Genomic DNA, 20946 nt, shown 5'->3' with positions numbered 1-20946 from the left:
CCAATTTGTGCAACATTTTTAATGGGTTTTACCTAGGATATGCCATCCCTTTCTGACCGTGGCGGTCCTACTGCCGGGACCCCCAGCAATCCTGAAAATAAAGGGCCACAACACTGTTGGCCAGGAGCTCCTCTGTATGGGAAACTGCAGAATAGCCCAATTAACCGGGTGTTGCGGCCCCCTTAGTCTCTGAATTGGTGGGGATCCCGTCACCGATCAAAAAGTGACAGCATATCCTAGCGATCACATTCTGTGATGGAAAACCCTAATCTGCCAGGGAACGTCCCCAAAACTTCCTAGAAATCCCTGTTCCTACTCAAATTTACATAAACCCTGGCCTCTTCCTGATGTGAATGAAAGCAGTGCAAAAAAGGACTGTTGTCAGGTATGGCCACGCCTTATTCAGGTGTATGGCGTCGCGTGAAAAGAGGGGATATAGTTAGGGTATGTTCTCACGCTTAACAAAAAACGTCTGAAAATACGGAGCTGTTTTCAAGGGAAAACTGCCCCTGATTTTCAGACGTTTTTTGAGCAACTCACGTTTTTTGCGCCGTTTTTGGAGCTGTTTTCATTGGAGTCTATGAGAAAACGGCTCCAAAAACGTCCCAAGAAGTGTCCTGCACTTCTTTGACGAGGCTGTAATTTTACGAGCCGTCTTTTGACAGCGACGCGCAAAATGACAGGTCGTCGGCACAGAACATCGTAAGAGCCATTGAAAGTAATGGCCAGATGTTTGCCGACGTATTGGAGGCGTTTTTTCAGACGTAATTCGAGGCGTAAAACGCCTCCAATACGTCTGAAAATAGGTCGTGTGAACCCAGCCTAAGGGTATGTTCACACGAGGGCGTCCGTAACGGATGAAATTACGGGGATGTTTCAGCCTGAAAACATCCCCGTAATTTCAGCCGTAACGGCATGTGCAGACGCTTGAACGCCGCGTCCATTACAGACGTAATTGGCGCTGCTATTCATTGGAGTCAATGAATAACGGCTCCAATTACGGCCAAAGAAGTGACAGGTCACTTCTTTGACGCGGGCGTCTATTTACGCGCCGTCATTTGACAGCGGCGCGTAAATATACGCCTCGTGTGAACAGACAAACGTCTGCCCATTGCTTTCAATGGGCAGATGTTTGTCAGCGCTATTGAGGCGCTATTTTCGGACGTAATTCGGGGCAAAAACGCCCGAATTACGTCCGTAATTAGTGCGTGTGAACATACCCTAATTCTTGGTGTGCAGCATTGTGGGATACAGCTCATGCTAAAGCAGCATCCCATACTACTGTACATAAGTATCAGTATATGGGCCCCTACATGATGTTTATCAGCGCTAGTGACAGGTGGTCGCAGAGCAGGCTGTACCCTAACCACCAACTGTCTACAGCCTGTGGCTCTTTTTGCTGTGCGCTTTCAGGGCATACTGGTAAATGTAAGCTCGAACAGTTGAATAAAATCCTTCGGAAATAGGACCATGAACGTCGCTCAGACTCGCTTGGTCTCCCTAGAGACGGACTTCTAGTCGCTCTTTTAACTGCGTCATGACACAAGATAACCAGTTGGTAAAACAGTGTCTGAGGTAGAAGCCATTTTAGCGAAGGCAGCAATTGACTGGATTCTATAGAGGCGGCGTCAGCAATATGGCTCCTACAGCTGCACCGCGGATGTAACAGCTTGTATGTGCAGTGACGTGGTCTGACAGCGTTCGTGTATAACGAAACATACTAATTCTTATACGCGCGGTGCTGCGAGTGACACGAAGTCTCCTCTTCGGCAAGGTGAGGGCCCTGTAATAGTCCCGTTGAATGTGTCGGTTAGCTGGCAGAGCAATTGAAATGCATTGTGCGGTCCCTGGTTTATGGTTTCTCGTAACCCCGACATATGGTCTTTTTAGTAGCCAACAGGCGACCATATTACACAAGTAGGAATACAGTACATGACAATCACATTACTCTTTTATTTGTATCAGGAAAGTTTTGCCGTTTTTGTCAGTCTTCTCATAATATCATGTTCAAGTCTCGCAATGTGTTTTACATGTCCCATTCATGGTTTGGCGATGAAGTGGAGCGATATCAAAATGAATGAAACAACCAATTTCAACCAGTTTGGACGACTGTTGTGTGAAAATGTTTGCGTATACTTGCCAACTACTGGTATATACGGAAGACTCCTAGAAAAAGGGGTAGTCCTAGACTCCCAGAAGAGCAGACCAATCTCCCAGGTGCCTGCGTCCTCTTTGTCACTAAATTCCCCTATCATTAGATTGGCATAATAGTTTATTTTGAGAAACCCTGTCCATGTGCCATTATTAGGGTATGTTCACATGGCCTATTTACGGACGTAATTCGGGCGTTTTAACCCCCGAATTACGTCCGAAATTACGGCTTGAAAGCGTTGACAAACATCTGCCCATTGAAAGCAATGGGCTGACGTTTGTCTGTTCACACGAGGCGTATATTTACGCGTCGCTGTCAAAAGACGGCGCGTAAATAGACGCCCACGCCAAAGAAGTGTCATGTCACTTCTTCAGACGTAAATGGAGCCGTTTTCCATGGACTCCATGGAAAACTAGCTCCAGTTACGTCCGTAATGGACGCGGCGTTCAAGCGCCTGCACATGCCGTTACGGCTGAAATGACGGGGCTGTTTTCTCCTGGAAACAGCCTCGTAATTTCGGCCGTTACGGACGCTGCCGTGTGAACATACCCTTTGGGCATATAGACGTCCTATACGGTGTCCCCGCTCAGGACCCCCTATATTAGCTAAAGCAGAAATCCACTGCAAAGAGCGGCTCCTGCTATGGAGGACTCTGTGTGACCGAGTATTACACGGTCGACTTCAGTGGGCATCGTGTAATACTGCGACAGTGCGGGGTAAATGTAGATGTGCTAGTAATTGTGGCGGCGGCATTATTCAATGACCCCGTGAGCAGATTCACATGTTTTGCCTTTACAAACTTTAAAATATCTTAAATCGTTGTGGAATTGAGAATGAGCTGGTTACTTTTTTTTTTTTCCAGTGATCATGAGTTTCTTTATTTGAACATGTTTGCGAGTGTCCATTCTTTCTCCCTTTATAGGATGCTTTTCTATATCTGGCAGTATTTCTACAGCAATTACTTTAGATTTTGGTTGAAATGGTTTCTAAGGCAAATAGATGGCAAATGTGAGCTGCAGAGGATTTCCGACGGTTCCAAGGATGGCGCACGAAGGACACATATGATAGGTATACTCTCCTAAGATTTCTAACTTCTTTTTAAGGTAATGAGGATTTCTGGGCCTTTAAACCCCTTCCCATCCCAGGACGTATAGGTACGTCATGGAAGGGGAGCAAATCCCGCAAATTGCTGTACAGTTACTTCACGCGGGTGTTGCGGGCTGAGAACATCAGGCCTGAGCCCGCATCATCAACCGAAAAAGACGGCTGAAATAAACAGAATCCTGATGCAATGGCAGGGATCAGCGTGAGCGCCAATCCCGGTTGTTTAACCCCTTAGATGGCATGCTCAATAGCAACCGAGGAATCTAAGTGGTTGACAGAGTGGTCCCCATCAGCCCTCCACAAGCGATTGCGCGGTGTTGATGGGTTGCTATTGCAAATGGAGGCCTAACAATGGCCTCTTGGGTAGTCATGTACGCAAGTCTATTAGGCTGCCGGTCTGCGTAAAACTGACAGTTACAATACATAACTTGTGCAATATATTATACCAGCGATCAGAACATCAGGCCTTCAAGTCCCCTAGTGGGACTTAAAAGTACAGAAAAAAAAAAGTTTTAGATAAATAAGTTTCCAGTAATTAAAACAAATCTAGTCTTTCATTCCATGATCAAGTCCTTTGTTATTGGAGAAAAAAACTATACACAATTGGTATGGCCGTGTTCGTCGCGACATGAACTATAAAAATATCACGTTATTTATCCCACACGGTAAATGCAGTCAATCTAAAAAAAAGCAATGGCAGAATTGCACATTTTTGGTCACCTTGCCTCCAAAAAAATTGAATGAAAAGTGATTAAAAAAAGTTGCATGTACCCCAAAATGGTACAAATAAAAACGACAGGTCTTCCCTGAAAAAACAGGCCCTCACACCACTCCTTTGATGGAAAAATAAAAAAATTTGACCGCGCACGCTGCTTGTCAGGAGCAGGGCAATGGCTGTATTACAACGCCGTTCGAGTGGGGCTGCGGCTATTTCCCGTGAATGCTGCGATCAAAGCTGACCGCAGAATTCAAGGGGAAAATGAGAAGGGGGGATACCCTTTGGATCGCTTCACAGGGAATTCCTGGGACGCGATCGAGGGACATACCATATATGGGCAGACAGCCCAGGGTCTATTGAAGGACCCCAGGACTGTCTGACCATATTTCCTGTTGTTAGGGCATACTTAGGTATGTCCTTACAACTGCCTGTGTACTATCCCTACACAGGCTAATGTACTGGCATATAGATGTATGCCAGTACATTAAAGTTTAAAAATAAAAAAGTTAAAAAAAAATAGTGATATTAAATAAAATAAAAAAAGTTAAAAAAAATACACTTTTTACCATAAACATTCAAATAAAAGTCTCAATACATAAAATATACGCACATTCGGTATCGTCACGACCGTAATAAGAAATTTATAGCGTCATTTATGATATTTACCCTGTTAAAAAAATCAAATTAAAACTGCTGTCTTTCACTTATTAATGTTCAGCACATGGTATTATAAATATTGAACCTCCATGTGCCTCACATTACTTATTAACCTCATCATGTACCTCACACATTAACCCAATGTTGTCCATTATGACTGAGAAACATGATGGGGTTAATTACTATTAATGTGAGGCACATGGAGGTACAAAATTCATCACACCTCGTGCCTCACATCAGAAATTGAAAGAACTTTTTTTTTTTTTGTTGAGAAAGTATAGTTTTGCCAACCAACTGTGACTTTTGAGGACTTTTACATCGCTTACACCACTTAAAGGGAAGGTGCCATGATTTATTTTTATTATTATATTGCTTTTAATATAATGTAAACAAAAATTTTCTTTATTTGTGTTGTCACTTTCTAATTTTTAATGTATTCACACTTTTACTTCTCTATGGGGGCTCCAATTTTTTTTTAATCTCTGTATGTGTCGATTAACGACACATACAGAGATGGAATACGGCAGCTACAATGCATAGGGCACAATGAACGGCTCCCGTCCATTACCTCTGCTCTCTGGCTCTGTACTGCGCAGACTCAGGTCAGAGTCCCACAGCAGATCAGCTGTTTGTAGGGAGGTAGCAGGCGCCATTATAAAGACCAGCTGCACTGTAGGTAAGGTGTCTGTCTGTCTGTCCCTCTCTCTCACGGACCCCCGCTCTCGTGACCCCCGACGGGCCCCCCCCCCCCCCTGTCGCTAGATGTATTGTCAGTGTGGACGGTTGCGGAGCTAAGCCTGTCAGATGTAGCAGGGCTCAGTGTGTGTGTGTGTGTTTGTCTGTGTAGCAGAGTTGTCTGTGTAGCAGAGTCGTGTGTGTGTCTGTAGCAGAGTCGTGTGTGTGTCTGTAGCAGAGTTGTGTGTGTGTCTGTGTAGCAGAGTTGTGTGTGTGTGTGTCTGTGTGGCAGAGTTGTGTGTGTGTGTGTGTCTGTGTGGCAGAGTTGTGTGTGTCTGTGTGGCAGAGTTGAGTGTGTGTGTGTGTGTGACAGAGTTGAGTGTGTGTGTGTCTGTGTGGCAGAGTTGAGTGTGTGTGTCTGTGTGGCAGAGTTGAGTGTGTGTGTCTGTGTGGCAGAGTTGAGTGTGTGTGTGTCTGTGTGGCAGAGTTGAGTGTGTGTGTCTGTGTGGCAGAGTTGAGTGTGTGTGTCTGTGTGGCAGAGTTGAGTGTGTGTGTCTGTGTGGCAGAGTTGAGTGTGTGTCTGTGTGGCAGAGTTGAGTGTGTGTCTGTGTGGCAGAGTTGAGTGTGTGTGTCTGTGTGGCAGAGTTGAGTGTGTGTGTGTGTGTGTGTCTGTCTGTGTGGCAGAGTTGAGTGTGTCTGGGTGGCAGAGTTGAGTGTGTGTGTGTCTGGGTGGCAGAGTTGAGTGTGTGTGTGTCTGTGTGGCAGAGTTGAGAGTGTGTGTGTGTGTGGCAGAGTTGAGTGTGTGTGTGTCTGTGTGGCAGAGTTGAGAGTGTGTGTGTGTGTGGCAGAGTTGAGTGTGTGTGTGTGTCTGTGTGGCAGAGTTGAGTGTGTGTGTGTGTGTGTGTGTGTGTGTGTGTCTGTGTGGCAGAGTTGAGTGTGTGTGTGTGTGTGTCTGTGTGGCAGAGTTGAGTGTGTGTGTGTGTGTCTGTGTGGCAGAGTTGAGTGTGTGTGTGTGTGTGTGTGTGTGTGTCTGTGTGGCAGAGTTGAGTGTGTGTGTGTGTGTGTGTCTGTGTGGCAGAGTTGAGTGTGTGTGTGTGTGTGGCAGAGTTGAGAGTGTGTGTGTGTGTGTCTGTGTGGCAGAGTTGAGAGTGTGTGTGTGTGTGTGTGGCAGAGTTGAGTGTGTGTGTGTCTGTGTGGCAGAGTTGAGTGTGTGTGTGTCTGTGTGGCAGAGTTGAGTGTGTGTGTGTCTGTGTGGCAGAGTTGAGTGTGTGTGTGTCTGTGGCAGAGCTGAGTGTGTGTGTCTGTGTGGCAGAGCTGAGTGTGTGTGTCTGTGTGGCAGAGCTGAGTGTGTGTGTCTGTGTGGCAGAGCTGAGTGTGTGTGTCTGTGTGGCAGAGCTGAGTGTGTGTGTCTGTGTGGCAGAGCTGAGTGTGTGTGTGTGTCTGTGTGGCAGAGCTGAGTGTGTGTGTGTGTCTGTGTGGCAGAGCTGAGTGTGTGTGTGTCTGTGTGGCAGAGCTGTGTCTGTGTGGCAGAGCTGAGCGTGTGTGTGTGTGTGTCACACACACACACACACACACACACACACACACACACACACACACACAATTCCCCCTAAACATGCAACTACGCCACACACAACCCCACCCACTGTTCTTTTTTACGCAACACGTTTTTTAAAAATGCTTGCGTAAAAAACTAACGGCTCGCTTTCCCATTGACTCAACATTTTTTTATTTACACAACGCGTTTTTTTAAAAACGCATGTAAAAAGCGTGTTGTGTGTACTAGCAGCGCACTTTACCAATTATATAAATAAGAAGCGTAATCAAGCGTTTTTTTATGTGATTTTTGGCACGTAAAAGCGCAAAAAAACGTGTCAAATACACGTCGTGTGAACCAGTCAACTGAAAAGTCATTCACTTTCATCATTCTATGGGTATGTTCACACGCAATGTTTTCAGCCGTTTTTCGGGCCGTAAACGTCCCGAAAAACGGGTGAAAAATTGGGAGCAGAACGCCTACAAAAATCTGCCCTCTGGTTTCAATGGGAAATACGGCGTTCTGTTCCGACGGAGCGTTTTTTACGCGGCCGTTTTGCAAAAACGGCACGTAAAAAGACGCCTGCCAAAAAGAAGTGCATATCACTTCTTGGGACGTTTTTGGAGCCGTTTTTCATTGACTATAAAAAAACCGCTCCAAAAACGCCGCCAAAAACGTGAGTTTGATTAAAAAATGACTGAAAATCAGGAGCTGTTTTCCCTTTGTTTAGTAAGCGTGTGAACATGCCCTTAGGGTATGTGCACACGATAACGTCAATTACGTCTGAAATTAAGGAGCTGTTTTCAGGAGAAAACAGCTCCTGAATTTCAGACGTAATTGCTCGTACTCGCGTTTTGCGAGGCGTCCATTACGGACGTAATTTGGAGCTGTTCTTCATTGAAGTCCATGAAAAACGGCTCAAATTACGTCCCAAGAAGTGTCCTGCACTTCTTTGACGAGGCTGTTATTTTACGCGCCGTCTTTTGACAGCGATGCGTAAAATGACAGGTCGTCGGCACAGTACATTGTAAAGCCCATTGAAATGAATGGGCAGATGTTTGCCGACGTATTGGAGCCGTGTTTTCAGGCGTAATTCGAGGCGTAAAACGCCTAGTTTACGCCTGAAAAAAGGTCTTGTGAACCCAGCCTTAGCCTTTTGGTTTATCCTATAGCTTCTGCATTTGAACAATCACACCCAAAATGGCTGCCGGACACTGCTTAGCAATTTGAAGACACCTTTTCCTGGCTTGTAGGAGGGGGGGGGGGGTGAAATTCCCTCCCACATTTACGGCAGCTGTGAGTCAGGTTGCTTTGCCTTATTCACCTTGCTGTAATTGTGGGAAGTGCTCCCTCTGGTGGCCAACATAGGAAAACATGTCAAATTATTATTTAATTTTTAATACTTTCCACCATGTGGAAGAAAAAATAAATACAGCAAAAAACGTAAAAATATAATAGAAATAAGTAACTTACTTAAAAAAATAATAATTTCCGACACATTCCCTTTAAAAAAAGCAAGGGCGGGGCCATCCACAGCCTAACACATTTACTGTAATTTACAACTGGTATAAATTATAGCGGCATAAATCCCTTTCTGGCGCACGGACAGCATGTGCCTCTCAATAAAATAGGCACATTTTACTCCAGCACTCTTTATATTAAGACTGGAGATAGGCTGAAGAAAATTAGTTTTACAACTGTATTTCCAGTTAAAGAGCTAAACCTAAAATTGTAGATAAGATATATGTATACAAAAATACAGTCCGTATCCTATCTAATTGCATCAGAAGAATTTGACTCTAAGACTAGAAAGTTTTTTGGGCATAGGGAAAATTCAAGCTTGTCCTGACCTTCCACTCAGGCCTTATTCACACGAGCGTGTCCGTTTTGTGCGCGCAAAAAACGCTGCGTTTTGCACACGCAAAAGATCCGTGTGTCATCAGCTTATGGTGCGTGGCTGTGTGATTTTCACGCAGCCGGCATCATTGACACTCTGTTTTAATGTTTACAAACCGAAAAGCACGTGGTGCTTTTCTGTTTTCAATCATTTATTTTACTACTGCAGCACGCATCACGCGCGGCACCCAGAATTGCTTCCGTGTGCCGTGCGCGATTTGCACGCACCCATTGACGTCAATGGGTGCGTGCTGCGGAAACACGGGCAAGTATAGGACATGTCGTGAGTTTCACACAGCGCACATACGCTGCGTGAATATCACTGACCGTCTGAACGGCCCCATTCATTAACATAGGTCCGTGCGACGCGCGTGAAAATCACGCGCGTATCACGGACGTATAACATGTTTGTGTGAATAAGTCCTCAAGCTAGGAGAACTCTTTCCCTTTACGTCTGTCTGGGTTACTACCGTATGATGGGGAACTCCCTGAATATAAGAAATGGCAGGGTAGGAGAATTTCACAATTCAGACTTCTCCAACTCATGCTGCAGATTATGCGGTGTTAAAAACAATATTATATGTGGCATTAAAAAGCTAGTTCACAAAATAACTGTATTCTAAAGCACTTGCCACAGCAGCAAAAAGGTGACGCTTTGGGCCAGTTCACGTCTGCGTTGGAGGCTTGGTTAGGGACCTCCGTCGCAGATCCGGTAGAGATTACCGGAATCAATAATGCAGCATGCTGTGCTATTGTTTCTGGTAAAACCACGGACAACCCATTAAAGTCGTTGAGTTTCGTCGGCCGCCGGTGGTTTCCGTGGTGCAATAGAACAGTTTCTTCCAGTATTCCCTTGTTCCGTTCCTCTGACGGAGAAGAACATCAGAATGGCCCTACGCAGATGTGAACATAGGCTCACTTACATTCATCTGCTTGGCATCACCTGTATTATAAAAGACTAAAGTTACTTGGCACTATAAGGTATATTAGTAAAATATCTTAAAAGTCATGCTGATGTCCACTGACTTTGGTTTTGTTACATTTATTATTTAGTAACTGATGCCTGAAAAGTATGAGTAAAGTGCTCCTGCTTATACGCCTACTGTGCTGCCATGCTTCAAGTTGGCACATGTATGATTATGCAGCTTTCTCTTTCTATTTTAGAATATTGCTTGGAACACTCAAAAAGTAAGGTAAGAGCAACATTTATCTTTTGGTATTGTAAAAAATGTCAATAGCGTGTTATGTGCAGATTTTGGAGTGCGGTGAACGTCCGCAGCATACTGGGATTTCCGCGTGAGAAATGTTCAGCGGCATGTGGATGAGATTTTTTTAAACCTCATCCACTTGCCTGCAATGGTCTACTGCTGCAGATTTTCCGCCCACAAATCCGGATGTAAAATCCGCAACAAATCCGCTACATGTGCAGGGGGTTTTAACCTGTTGCCGACACAGGACGAGAATGCTCGTCCTGAGCAGCGAGTACTTGGCGCATTAGGACGAGCATTCTTGTCCTGTGTGACAGCCGTCTCTGCGCGCGATCGAGAGCGGGGCAACAGCTGTAATATACAGCCACGGCCCCGCTCTGACAGCGGAGAGGAGAGAAACCTCTTCTCTCCACAGTTAACCCTTTGAATGCCGCGATGAACGCTGATCGCGGCGTTCAAGGAGAGGGGACTGCACTTTGATGGCGTCACAAAAAATAACTGACGCGATCAAAGCCCACAACTTGTACGGCCAGACAGCCCAGGGTCCTTTGAAGGACCCCAGGGCTGTCTGAACTTATTTCCTGTTGTTAGGGCATATCTCAGTATGCCCTAACAACTGCCTGTGTACAATCAGTACACAGGCTAATGTACTGGCATATAGATCTATGCCAGTACATTAGTTACAAAATCAAAAGGGTAAATCCCTTTATGGGATAAAAAAAAAAAGTTAAATGAATGTAAAAAAAATAATAATGATAAATAAATAAATAAAAAGCAAAAAAAATACACAAACACAGTTTTTTATAATAAATAAACTTTTTATAATATAAGTCCCAAAACATGAAATAATATAGACATATTTGGTATCGCCCCGACCTTAACAACATGTACAACAAATATATAACATTATTTATGATGATCGGTTTATGGTGTAAAAAAAAAAAATATTAAAACCTGCAGCGGAACTTTTTTTCTGCATTTTCGCCAAAATAAAAATTTATAGAAATTAAACGATAATGTATTTGTACCAAAAAATGGTACTTACATAAAGTACAACTCGTCCCGCAAAAACCAAGTCTCATACAACTACGTCGTACAAAAAAATAAGAGTTATGAGCGTCGGGATGCAAAGAGGGAAATATAAAAAAATTGTTCTGTCCTCAAGGCGTTAAGGTGGAGATTTGAAATTTGACAAACCGCTATGATGTGTATGATCGGCTTTACTAATAAGGTGGGTGCTAAGTAAACACCATAAGACCTCTTAAAATTGGTTTGTGGTAAGGGGACAGTTCTTGCTCTCTGCAAGTACAACTTCTTTTAGAATCGGTGAATGAGTAGTACCTGGAGGGATGAGATGGAGACAGAAGCTAAATTGACACCTCTAATGGTGTTCATAAGAAATGGCAACTAAACCATTGTTCAGATGACAACTATCACTGCTGCCCTCCCCTTTTATATGTGCGATCTTGTATATTGCAAAGCCTCTTTTTTATTTTGACTAAAATATTTAGAACCCTATTAGGCTCCATATACTTAGTGTAGCTAAACGTTTGACAAACTTCTGACAGCTTCTTCGTTCTAGGGATTGGTGGAGGTCTCAGTGCTCGGACCCCCACCAATCTTTTGACATGTCACTATGACATGGCAGAAGTTTGTCAAACGTTTTGCTACACTTTAAAGAGTACCTGTCATGTCCCCAGAAAATGCAATCGCCCTCCGTTGCCCAGCAATCAGCCAGTTCATTTCAGCAGGTGTTATACAATTTTTTTTTTTTTTACTAAATTGACAACTGGGTGGTCTCCACTGTGACTTCATGGTGTATTGAGTCCTATAAAATGGGAAAAACTATATGGTTGTATTCATTTAAAATGTAATATGCAATGTTTCAAAAGGTGAATATTTTACATGTACTGATCTTTCCATTTCAACAGGTGCTGAGAAGTGTTGTTAATATTGTTGAAAATGAAGTTGACAGATATGTAGCTGATATTGTACAAGAAAAGAAAATAAATGTGAAAAAAGATAAAAGGTTTGTTGCTGCCCTAATATTTGTGTTGTATGGTGGCATAGAGAGAACATCATAAGAAATGTATGTAAAGCTTTACAAGTAATGTGTCTTAGACTGACTGCTATAATTTCATTTAATTCCGAAAAGGACAAACTACAGTACACTTTCCAGCATTCCATGTAAATCGGGGTGAAAGCTCCAGTTTGTCTGATACATGTCCGATATATTGTCAAGCAGTGAAAGGTATGTGAAGGGGGAGACTTTCCACACAATTGGCTGCCACAGTGACCTGAGAGGCAGGTGGGGGTGACAATGGTAGCTGGCTGCCACTTCCGTGGTGCGCAGAACCTGAAGGCAAGGAGTCTATCACACCAACAGCTGAATTGACAAGAGGACCGCACACAACTACAGCACATAAGGAATACAGTCACATTTTATGTTTAGTTGGAGGTACACTTTGATCTTATGTGTGTTATTTTCAATCTGGTATTACTTCAGGACCACTGAATACCATAAAATACTAGGGTTAGTTATGTTCGTATATAGCGACCAGAAAAAGTAGGGCAAAAAAAATAATCAATTTGCACATCCAAAGGTATATCAAAGCAATTACAACATTTTATTTGACACCAAAAAATGTTTGCCTTCGTGGGGAAGCTAGGCTTGATCTGGCAATACGAGTGGGGTTGATTTCTGTCTTTTAGTGTGCGCCCCCCAGCCGGGCTTCAACCTGTTGTCTGATTCTTACTATGGTTTAGGTATGTGCTTTATTGCATTGTGTGTCACGTTTCCTACGGTCTGTTTAATCCCTTAATACTGAAGGTATTTTAAACCTTAAAGTAGTTTTCCCATGAAGGATATTTGACTTCTCCACAGGATATGTCATAAATGTCAGATAGATGTGGGTCCCCTAAACCCCATTCTAGCTTTTTGTGCTCACACTGACTCCTGGCCACTTCCAGATTGCATGGTCGGGAGTTACGGAAACAGCGTAGCCCGCTGAGCTACGCTGTTTTCGTAACTCCCATAGTAGTGAATGGCAGTTACAGAAGCCGGGTAGCATGCGAGCTACGCTATTTCCGTAACTACTATTCAGTTCTATGGAACTTAGGGAAACCGTGTTTACACTATTTTTCTAACTCCTGACCACGTGATCAGTAAGTGGCCGGGAGGCAGTGTGAGTACAAAAAGCTAGACCGGAGTTTAGGGGGCCCGGTTCTAGAGATCGATGCGGGTCCCAGAGGTGGGACCCGCATCTATCTGACATTTATAACATATCCTATGGATATGTCATAAATATCCTTCATGGGAAAACCCCTTTATTGACAAAGCAATTTTTTAAGTTTTTCCATAGTCTCATTCAAAGAGCTATAACTTTTAAATATTTCCGTCGACATTGCTGTATAAGGCCCCATGCACACGACGGTATCTTTCATCAGTAATTACGGACAGTAATTACGGACCCATTCATTTGTATTGGCCACGGACTCCTTTCAGTATTTTTAGTGATGGGTGTCCGTGTTGAAAAAAAATTCTAGAACCGGTCCTATTCTTGTCAGTAATTATGGCAACGACTCTCCCATAGAAGTCTATGGGCGCTTCCGTAAATACGGACAGCTACAGATGTGCATCCGTAAACCGTCCGTATTTACGAAAGCATTGCTAGGCAACATGTTGACTACATCATTTGCAACTTCTTTTTGTACGGATCCGTAAATACGGATGCAATACGGACTGTATTTACGGACGCTCTTCCCATTATACTTATATATTAAAATTTACGGAAGACAATGACTATCGCAAATAAAAGGTCTATTTTAGGATAAACTGTTATTACCAGAAAAAAATTGCTGAAAAGTAAAAAAGCTTATTTTTTTTACTATTATTTTCAAACTTTAAGCCTAAAAATTCTAAAATAGCAAAAATTATGTGTATAAAAATGATAAAAGAAAACTGCATTGTCCACAGAACAAACATCGCAAAAATCACGTCGCTAGCCCAACAAATAAAAAAGTTATAGCTGTCTAACAAGGGCTAAAAGGTGTCTAATCCTGAGGGATCCAAATAGCCCAGACCTGAACCGGTTAAAGTAGGTCACTGTACTTTTGGATACAACAACGTTTTTAAATTTGTCTTTTTTGGAGTCAAAATGTTAGAATTGTTTTGATATATGTTTTGAATATAGATGGCTTTAGTAAAAAAAATAATTCTAATTTTCTTTCAGGATTCAGATAAACCTAAGGATATGCTTATTACAGATCTCTGGGTACAAGAAGCTTTATTTGGACGTGGAGAATGTAAGGAAACAGCCATATGACGCTGACAATCCTCAACATGAGCAGCAGTTACTGGAGGTGAGTAGCCTCTCACTATTACATTAGCTGTACAGTTAGTTCATCAAATCTACAGTGACTGCCATTTCTGCCTTTACGGTATATGAACACGAGTTGTATTTGCTGCAGAAAACGTTGCAGCAAATTAAACCAAGATTCCACAGGGAATTCTGGTGTATGGTTTGGTGCGGATTTTCAGCCAGTTTTGCCACTTTGGAGAAGCAGAGGGGACTAAAAAAAAAATACCATACGTTTTCCTGCACCCATTGGCTGGTCTTTGTTGAGCCGGCCTCTTGGGATGATGTCTCCTCCCTTGTGACATGGAAGGACCAGCCAATGGGAGCAGGGAAGGTGACTATAGTATTTTTATTTTAAAGCGGATAACGTTTTTTTTCCACTTGCGTTTTTTGCTGCTAAAATGCAGCTATTCAACAGCAAAACAACACGCAACGTTTGCCATTTGTTGCAGATTTTCTCTTCCCCATTTAACTAAATTTCTCAGCAGCATGTTCTTACCCACTTTGCTTCTTCTCTATTATTCTACGCATTTTCCACTGGCAAATCTGAACATAAAATTCACAGCGACTGTGCTATGTGTGCATGGGGCAATGTACATTCATTTATAGTTGTCAGGAACATTTTGTGAAGGATTGGTGTGGGAATTGCTTCAGAACTATAACCTTATATTTAACAAGGTCACAGCTTTCATACTTGGCTGACACGTATTTCTGAAGTATTATTTTACATTAACCTCACCAGTACCAAAGAGAACTTGCCAATTCTGGTGGAATACCAGTCCACTGCTTGTTATTGCACCCTGATCATTTGAACCATAGCAAATTGCACCATTGCTGAAAATTCAATCGCTTTTTTCATTGAGATGACAAATTGTAGTAAAGTCTAATGAACACTATAGAGAGGCTGAAGTGTTTGATCTAGAATTGCATAGATTTCATTACTAAAGTATAACTTTATACTATTGTTTCAGCTTTGGGACTTGCTAATGCCACATGAGAAGCTTACATCAAGAATCACTAAGCAGTGGGGTGATATTGGCTTTCAAGGTGATGATCCCAAGACAGATTTCCGCGGCATGGGCTTTTTGGGGCTAGCCAATTTATTGTAAGTTCATCATTCTGCTGATTTTGTTGCCCCGTCTTCAAGGTGATGATGGGCAATTTAAATTATTTGCAGCCCTGAAAGAATGTTTGGGTACATTCCCGCGTAGCGGCGTCTGCATGTGGCTGAAGCCCCGCCCACTTGCAGTGGGCAATGGTCGCACGTAATACCTGGCAATAGCGTGCAAGTAAACGGGGTTTTGGCCACATCAGTAATTCTCTATGGAATTCCATAGGCTTTTTAATATACCTAGAAAAACGCATGTACAAAAAGGCATCAATTGAAAAAAACAGTAAAAATGCCCCACAAAAACTTTAGAAAGCTGCAGGCGTTTTTCATGTGGTTTTAAACACAAAAAGCCTGTATGAACCTGGCCTATCTGACTGTCTGCATTGGCCTTTCAGCTCTTTTTTTCTATCTGACTGATCTATTATTAGGGCCTGTTCACATCAGCACTGGCTTCTGTTTAGGATTTCCGTTCGTTTGTTCCGTCAGATGAACGGAAAGCATATCTTCCGTTTGCATCACCATTGATTTCAATTGTGTTTTGTTTCAATCGGTTTCCATTTGCCTCCGTTGCGCTACATTTCCGTTTTTTTTCACGGAAGCAATAGTCCTGCCGACTACACAATTTTTTTCCGTGATAAAAACAGAAACCTAGTGAAACGGAGGCAAACGGAAACCAATTGAAAGAAAAAAATACCATTGAGATCAATGGTGATGCAAACGGAAGATATGCTTTCCATTCGTCTGACAGGACAGATGAACGGAAATCCTAAACAAAAGGCAGCGCTGATGTGAACAGGCCCTAAGAAATTGCCAAACAGCTGCCTCTTATTTGTATGAAGGTTTCTCTACATGTATTTTACGTACTGTGAACAACACTGAACTCTAAATCTAATAGCCCTGTAATTTTTTTTTATTTTTGTTCTCGTAGGTATTTTAGCAGAAATTACACAGAAAAATCTCGTTTAATACTATCGCATTCCAATCATCCAAAAATTGGGTAAGGCTGTGAAAATGTAACACCTTTTTTCAGATACCAAAATTTGAGGTTTTTTTTGTACACACTAGTTTAGTTACAGAGGAAAGTAGCCCTTTTACAAGTGACATTTGTCAGTATTCATCTGTGCTGGGTGTATTAAGACCCGGCATCCTTGTGATCTTACTGAGCGCTGTGTAAGTGAAACTAGAGAAGTCCGAGGCGGCTTTATGATTATACATGGGCACTGCAGGGTAAATAAAGGCTACACTGATGCTTCTCCTGGAATATCTGATCATGGGGGCTCCTGGTGACATTGACTGGGTCTGCTAAAAAGCATCTTACATTTATTCTTTGTTCAGCAATTCGATGCATATGTGAAAGATTAAAATGATTGTCTCACAATATCGGTCTTTTCTTACTTTTTTTGTGTATCATTTTGGACATGGGCAGTAAAGACTGGGGAATTTCCATCTAATTCACGTTTTATTATCCCAAAACTTGAGACTAACCAAATTTGTGATTGGGGACTCGCTGTACTATCGCCTTATATACATTTTGATGTAGGCAGAAAATAATTTTTACAATTTGATCTGTAGTATTCGATTGTACGGGACATGTTAAAATGTTGATTTTGTGAAGGATATATGTAAACTGTGTATGTAAAATAGCAGGAACCTTTGAATGAAACAGTTCGTTCCTGTTTTAATATCTTCTAACCTCATCCTATTGTAGGTATTCCTATGCTATTGTTGGCATCAATCTGACAGAAATGGCATACAGTTTACTGAAGAGCGGTGCGCTGAAGTCTCACTTCTATAACATGGTTCCTGGATTCCCTGAGATAAAATGCTTTCATCAGTTTTTTTGTAAGTTGTTTTTACGTTTTTCATATTATATTATAGATTAAGTAACTTTTTTATTTTATGTATAAATATATTTAGCTGTATTTTAATGAAGTTTTTATTGGAATAACAAACTACTATACACGGAAAGGAAAAATTTGGGGACCTATAGATTAACTTAATCCAATTATTAAAATATGACTTGTGTATACTGGTAAGTCATGAACACTGAACATGGGTCTCTGTTACTCACCCACATGCGTTAGTATCGCATAGAGCACTTCTCTTTGAACTAGTGGGATTACTGAACAGAGTAGGGTAGCTTTAGTTTGTTGGAAACATGTAATAAGACCCTTTCATAGCCATTTCAGCCTAGTTCATCTCTCTTTTGAAATATCTTGCAGCCAGGCCTCCCAAGCTCTGTGCTTCGCACTGAGCAGATATTGGTTAACTCTTCAGAGTACTGTTAGTACCATATACAGGCAACCTTTTCATTCTAATAGGAGCATTACATCAAGGTTGCTCAATATATCACCCACCCAGTTGTTTGGACGGTCCATGTGAAATCTCTGCGTTCTTTCCAGTTTGCCTCAAAACGGCACAGAGACAGAGACAGAGACACCCCCCCACCTTGGTCACATGACAGGGATAGGAAATAGAGAAGATTAAAGGCCCCTTCCTCTATATAACAACTGTTAGAAAAGAAAATGTGATTTTTTTTTTTTAGGGTGGGTTAAACTGGTAAATAATTCAGAATTTTCCTGTTCTGCTCATGACTGCAAAAAATACAACAAAACTTGTGACGAACCATGATATATTCCTTCATAAATAATAGGGCAATCCTAAACAAAAACACAGAGATTTTAATTTGAGCTCATCATCTGCCCATTTTACGCTTCAATAGCCGGATGCTCTTTTCTTTCCAGACACATTTACAACATACCTTTTCTGTTTCTCACATATAGGAGCCTATGAGAAAGCTTCACAGTGTAAATCCAGCAGCTGTTACATGTAACCAGCAGGCAGATCAATTGTACATATGAAGTCTATATGTTGTGTAATCCTGGTCCCTCCCTACTTCTCTTTGATCGTTCTCAGTTTGTGCTGTCATGAGGCGAACTGAAAAATTTTGAATAATTTACTGGTAACTTGCTTTTCAGGAAGCGTCTTGACAATACCTATATAACCCACCCTAAAAATAGTTTTACATTGTCTTTTTATAACACTTCTTTGGTAAACACGGGTGGAAGGGGAGGGCTTTTATTCTCTGTTCCGTCTCCGTATATGTGACCAATGTCTCTGTCTTCATTTATCTCTAATGAATTATTTTGTTTCAGGCTATCTTCTGTATGAATTTGACAAGTTCTGGCTTGAAGAAGAACCTGAGAGTATTATGCATTTCAACCAATACAGAGAAAAGTTCCACGATCAGATCAAGCATCTCCTCAGTGACCCTGCTGTCATACTGACTCTTTAACAGCATCCGAATAATCCTAATTTATGTATTCAAGGCCCTGGGTACCTTGTCTTATTTAATGAAAATTTCCTACAAGCATACGTTATGTAATGTTTTGTTCAATGTTTATATTTGTTTTACTAAGGCTAATTGACAATCAGACTTTGTTTATGTTCATAGCAAAAGTGGGCTAAGTCATTGTCACTTGAATGGCTTTGCCCACCAATCCAGTGTTAACCTGTACTTCATCTCCCACTTAATCTGTATGTTATAAATGAATATTCTTGGAGTTTAAAAGAATGCATTACTGTCTGGTGTAATCTTGACGTCTTTAATGCATATGGTTTAGCGTTTATTGCAGGAAATTGCACTTCTTTTCACCCAGAAACTAACAAGATTGTTAGTCCCCATACAGTTCATCATTGTCGGCAGCACATCCCCTGTTCATACGGGAAGATGTGCTGCCGACAATGATTCTTTCCTTCTGCTGCATAAAAGATGCGATTAGCTTAGCTGACAAACTAGTATTCTCTCGTTCATCGGCTGATAAACACAGGCAGATGATACGGCACAAGCCTTTTGTTCTCTCGATCATCGAATCCATGTAAAAGGGCCTGTAGCTTCCTGCAATAATTTCTACAGCAATAGAGAAGGTGACGGCACACGGTCTTCAATTATAAAAAAGCAAAACTGGATTATTCCACACAAGTGGCCATGTGATGTTTCGGCTCTCAATTGAGCATAAAGATTGGGTCAGTTATGAGCCGAAACATTGCATGGACACTTGTGTGGCTTTGCATTTTATAATTTGAGACTGTGTGCTGTCACCTTCTCTAATGCTATGAATTGGGGTTGGGGATTGGATACTTTCCTGATGGTAACGTGCATATACACACTCTATTTTGAGTCCGAAGTGCTGCAACGCACTCTCTTTTTGTATCGCTGCATTAATCTCGAGTCCATTAGCATTTTGGATACTTCACTCAAGAAAGGTTTGCATGTTTGTTACAGATTTATGTCCATCGTTCTCCAAGCTGCTTTGTAGTGTGATCTGGAATCGGTGAAATTTCACTTAAAGCTAACTTCAGATAGGAGCATTGTTGAAACTTGAGCCTTGAGAAGGAGGGGTTGGTTGGGGTCTATGAGCTGTTCTACTCTGATGATTCCAGCAATGATGGGGCTGTGAAGCTGTCTAGAGCACCCAGACTTAGGCCTCATGCACACGACCGTAGCCATGTGCACGGCCGTGATTTCCGGGTCCGCGAGCCGCCTGAAAATCGCGGGCTGCGCACATGGCCGCGGCCATTATTTTCAATGAGCCCGAACCGCAGAACACGGCCGTAATAAGGCTTGGCCGCTCTTTCTACGGTCCGGGCTCCGGGGACATGCACTAGCCGTGAAAACCACGGTCGTGTGCATGGCCCCTTAGGAATGAATGGGGCCGCAATTCTCCAGTGGATTTTCGGGGGAATTGAGGCCGCAAAAGCACGTTCGTGTGCACGGGGCCTTAATCTGTGTTGCTGAAAGCACTCACAAGAGAGCACTGTTGAAATATTGCTATATAACATGTCAGAAGATAAGTTTAAAGAGACTGTCACCACATTATAAGTGGCCTATTTTGTACATGATGACGGTAGATTACAGCAGTGTTTTTTATTTAGAAAAACAGTCATTTTTTTGACAGTTATGACCTATTTTAGATTTATGCTAATGAGTTTCTTAATGAACAACTGGGCGTGTTTTACTTTTTGGCCAAGTGGGCGTTGTACAGAGGAGTGTATGACGCTGACCAATCAGTGTCATACACTTCTCTCCATTCATTTATACAGCATATAGCTATATCGCTATGTGCAGCCACATAAACACACTATAACGTTACTGCAGTGTCCTGATAATGAATATACATTACCTCCAGCCGGGACGTGATGTGTAGTCAGAATTCTGACACTTCGCTAACAATCCCGAAACTAGAGCACAGCAAGTGTAATCTCGTTTGAAATGACAGTTTACAGTGTAATCTCGCGAGATTACGCTTGCTGTGCTGTATTGTCGGGATTGTATTCGCGAAGTGTCAGGATTCTGAATAGACATCACGTCCTGGCTGGAGGTAACGTATATTCATTGTCAGGACACTGCAGTAACATTATAGTGTGTTTATGTGGCTGCACATAGCGATATAGCTATATCGCTATCTGCAGTGTAAATGAATGGGGAGAAGTGTATGACGCTGATTGTTCACTGATTGGTCAGCGTCAT

At 42.2% G+C, this 20946-nt stretch overlaps 1 protein-coding gene across 3 annotated transcripts; it reads left to right on the top strand.

Moving 5' to 3' along the window:
- Window positions 1-1342: 1342 nt before the first annotated feature.
- ELMOD2 (ELMO domain containing 2) lies at window positions 1343-20539 on the top strand. Of its 3 annotated transcripts, none has more exons than XM_075860418.1 (9): window positions 1343-1774; window positions 3075-3220; window positions 9904-9932; window positions 11879-11976; window positions 14180-14309; window positions 15277-15410; window positions 16345-16413; window positions 17125-17258; window positions 18572-20539. In XM_075860418.1, the coding sequence occupies exons 2-9, from the start codon at window positions 3076-3078 to the stop codon at window positions 18709-18711; spliced, it is 879 nt and encodes a 292-aa protein (XP_075716533.1). In that variant the 5' UTR covers window positions 1343-1774; window position 3075; the 3' UTR covers window positions 18712-20539. The 3 variants fall into 3 exon arrangements, with proteins under 3 accessions (XP_075716533.1, XP_075716531.1, XP_075716534.1); XM_075860416.1 differs by lacking the exon at window positions 1343-1774 and adding an exon at window positions 1846-1917; XM_075860419.1 differs by lacking the exon at window positions 1343-1774 and adding an exon at window positions 2197-2217.
- Window positions 20540-20946: the final 407 nt, after the last annotated feature.

This window comes from Rhinoderma darwinii, chromosome 1 (genome assembly GCF_050947455.1).
Source record: "Rhinoderma darwinii isolate aRhiDar2 chromosome 1, aRhiDar2.hap1, whole genome shotgun sequence".
Lineage (NCBI taxonomy): Eukaryota > Metazoa > Chordata > Amphibia > Anura > Rhinodermatidae > Rhinoderma > Rhinoderma darwinii.
The sequence above is the reverse complement of the archived record's forward strand: the minus strand, read 5'-3'. Positions and strand labels throughout refer to the sequence as shown.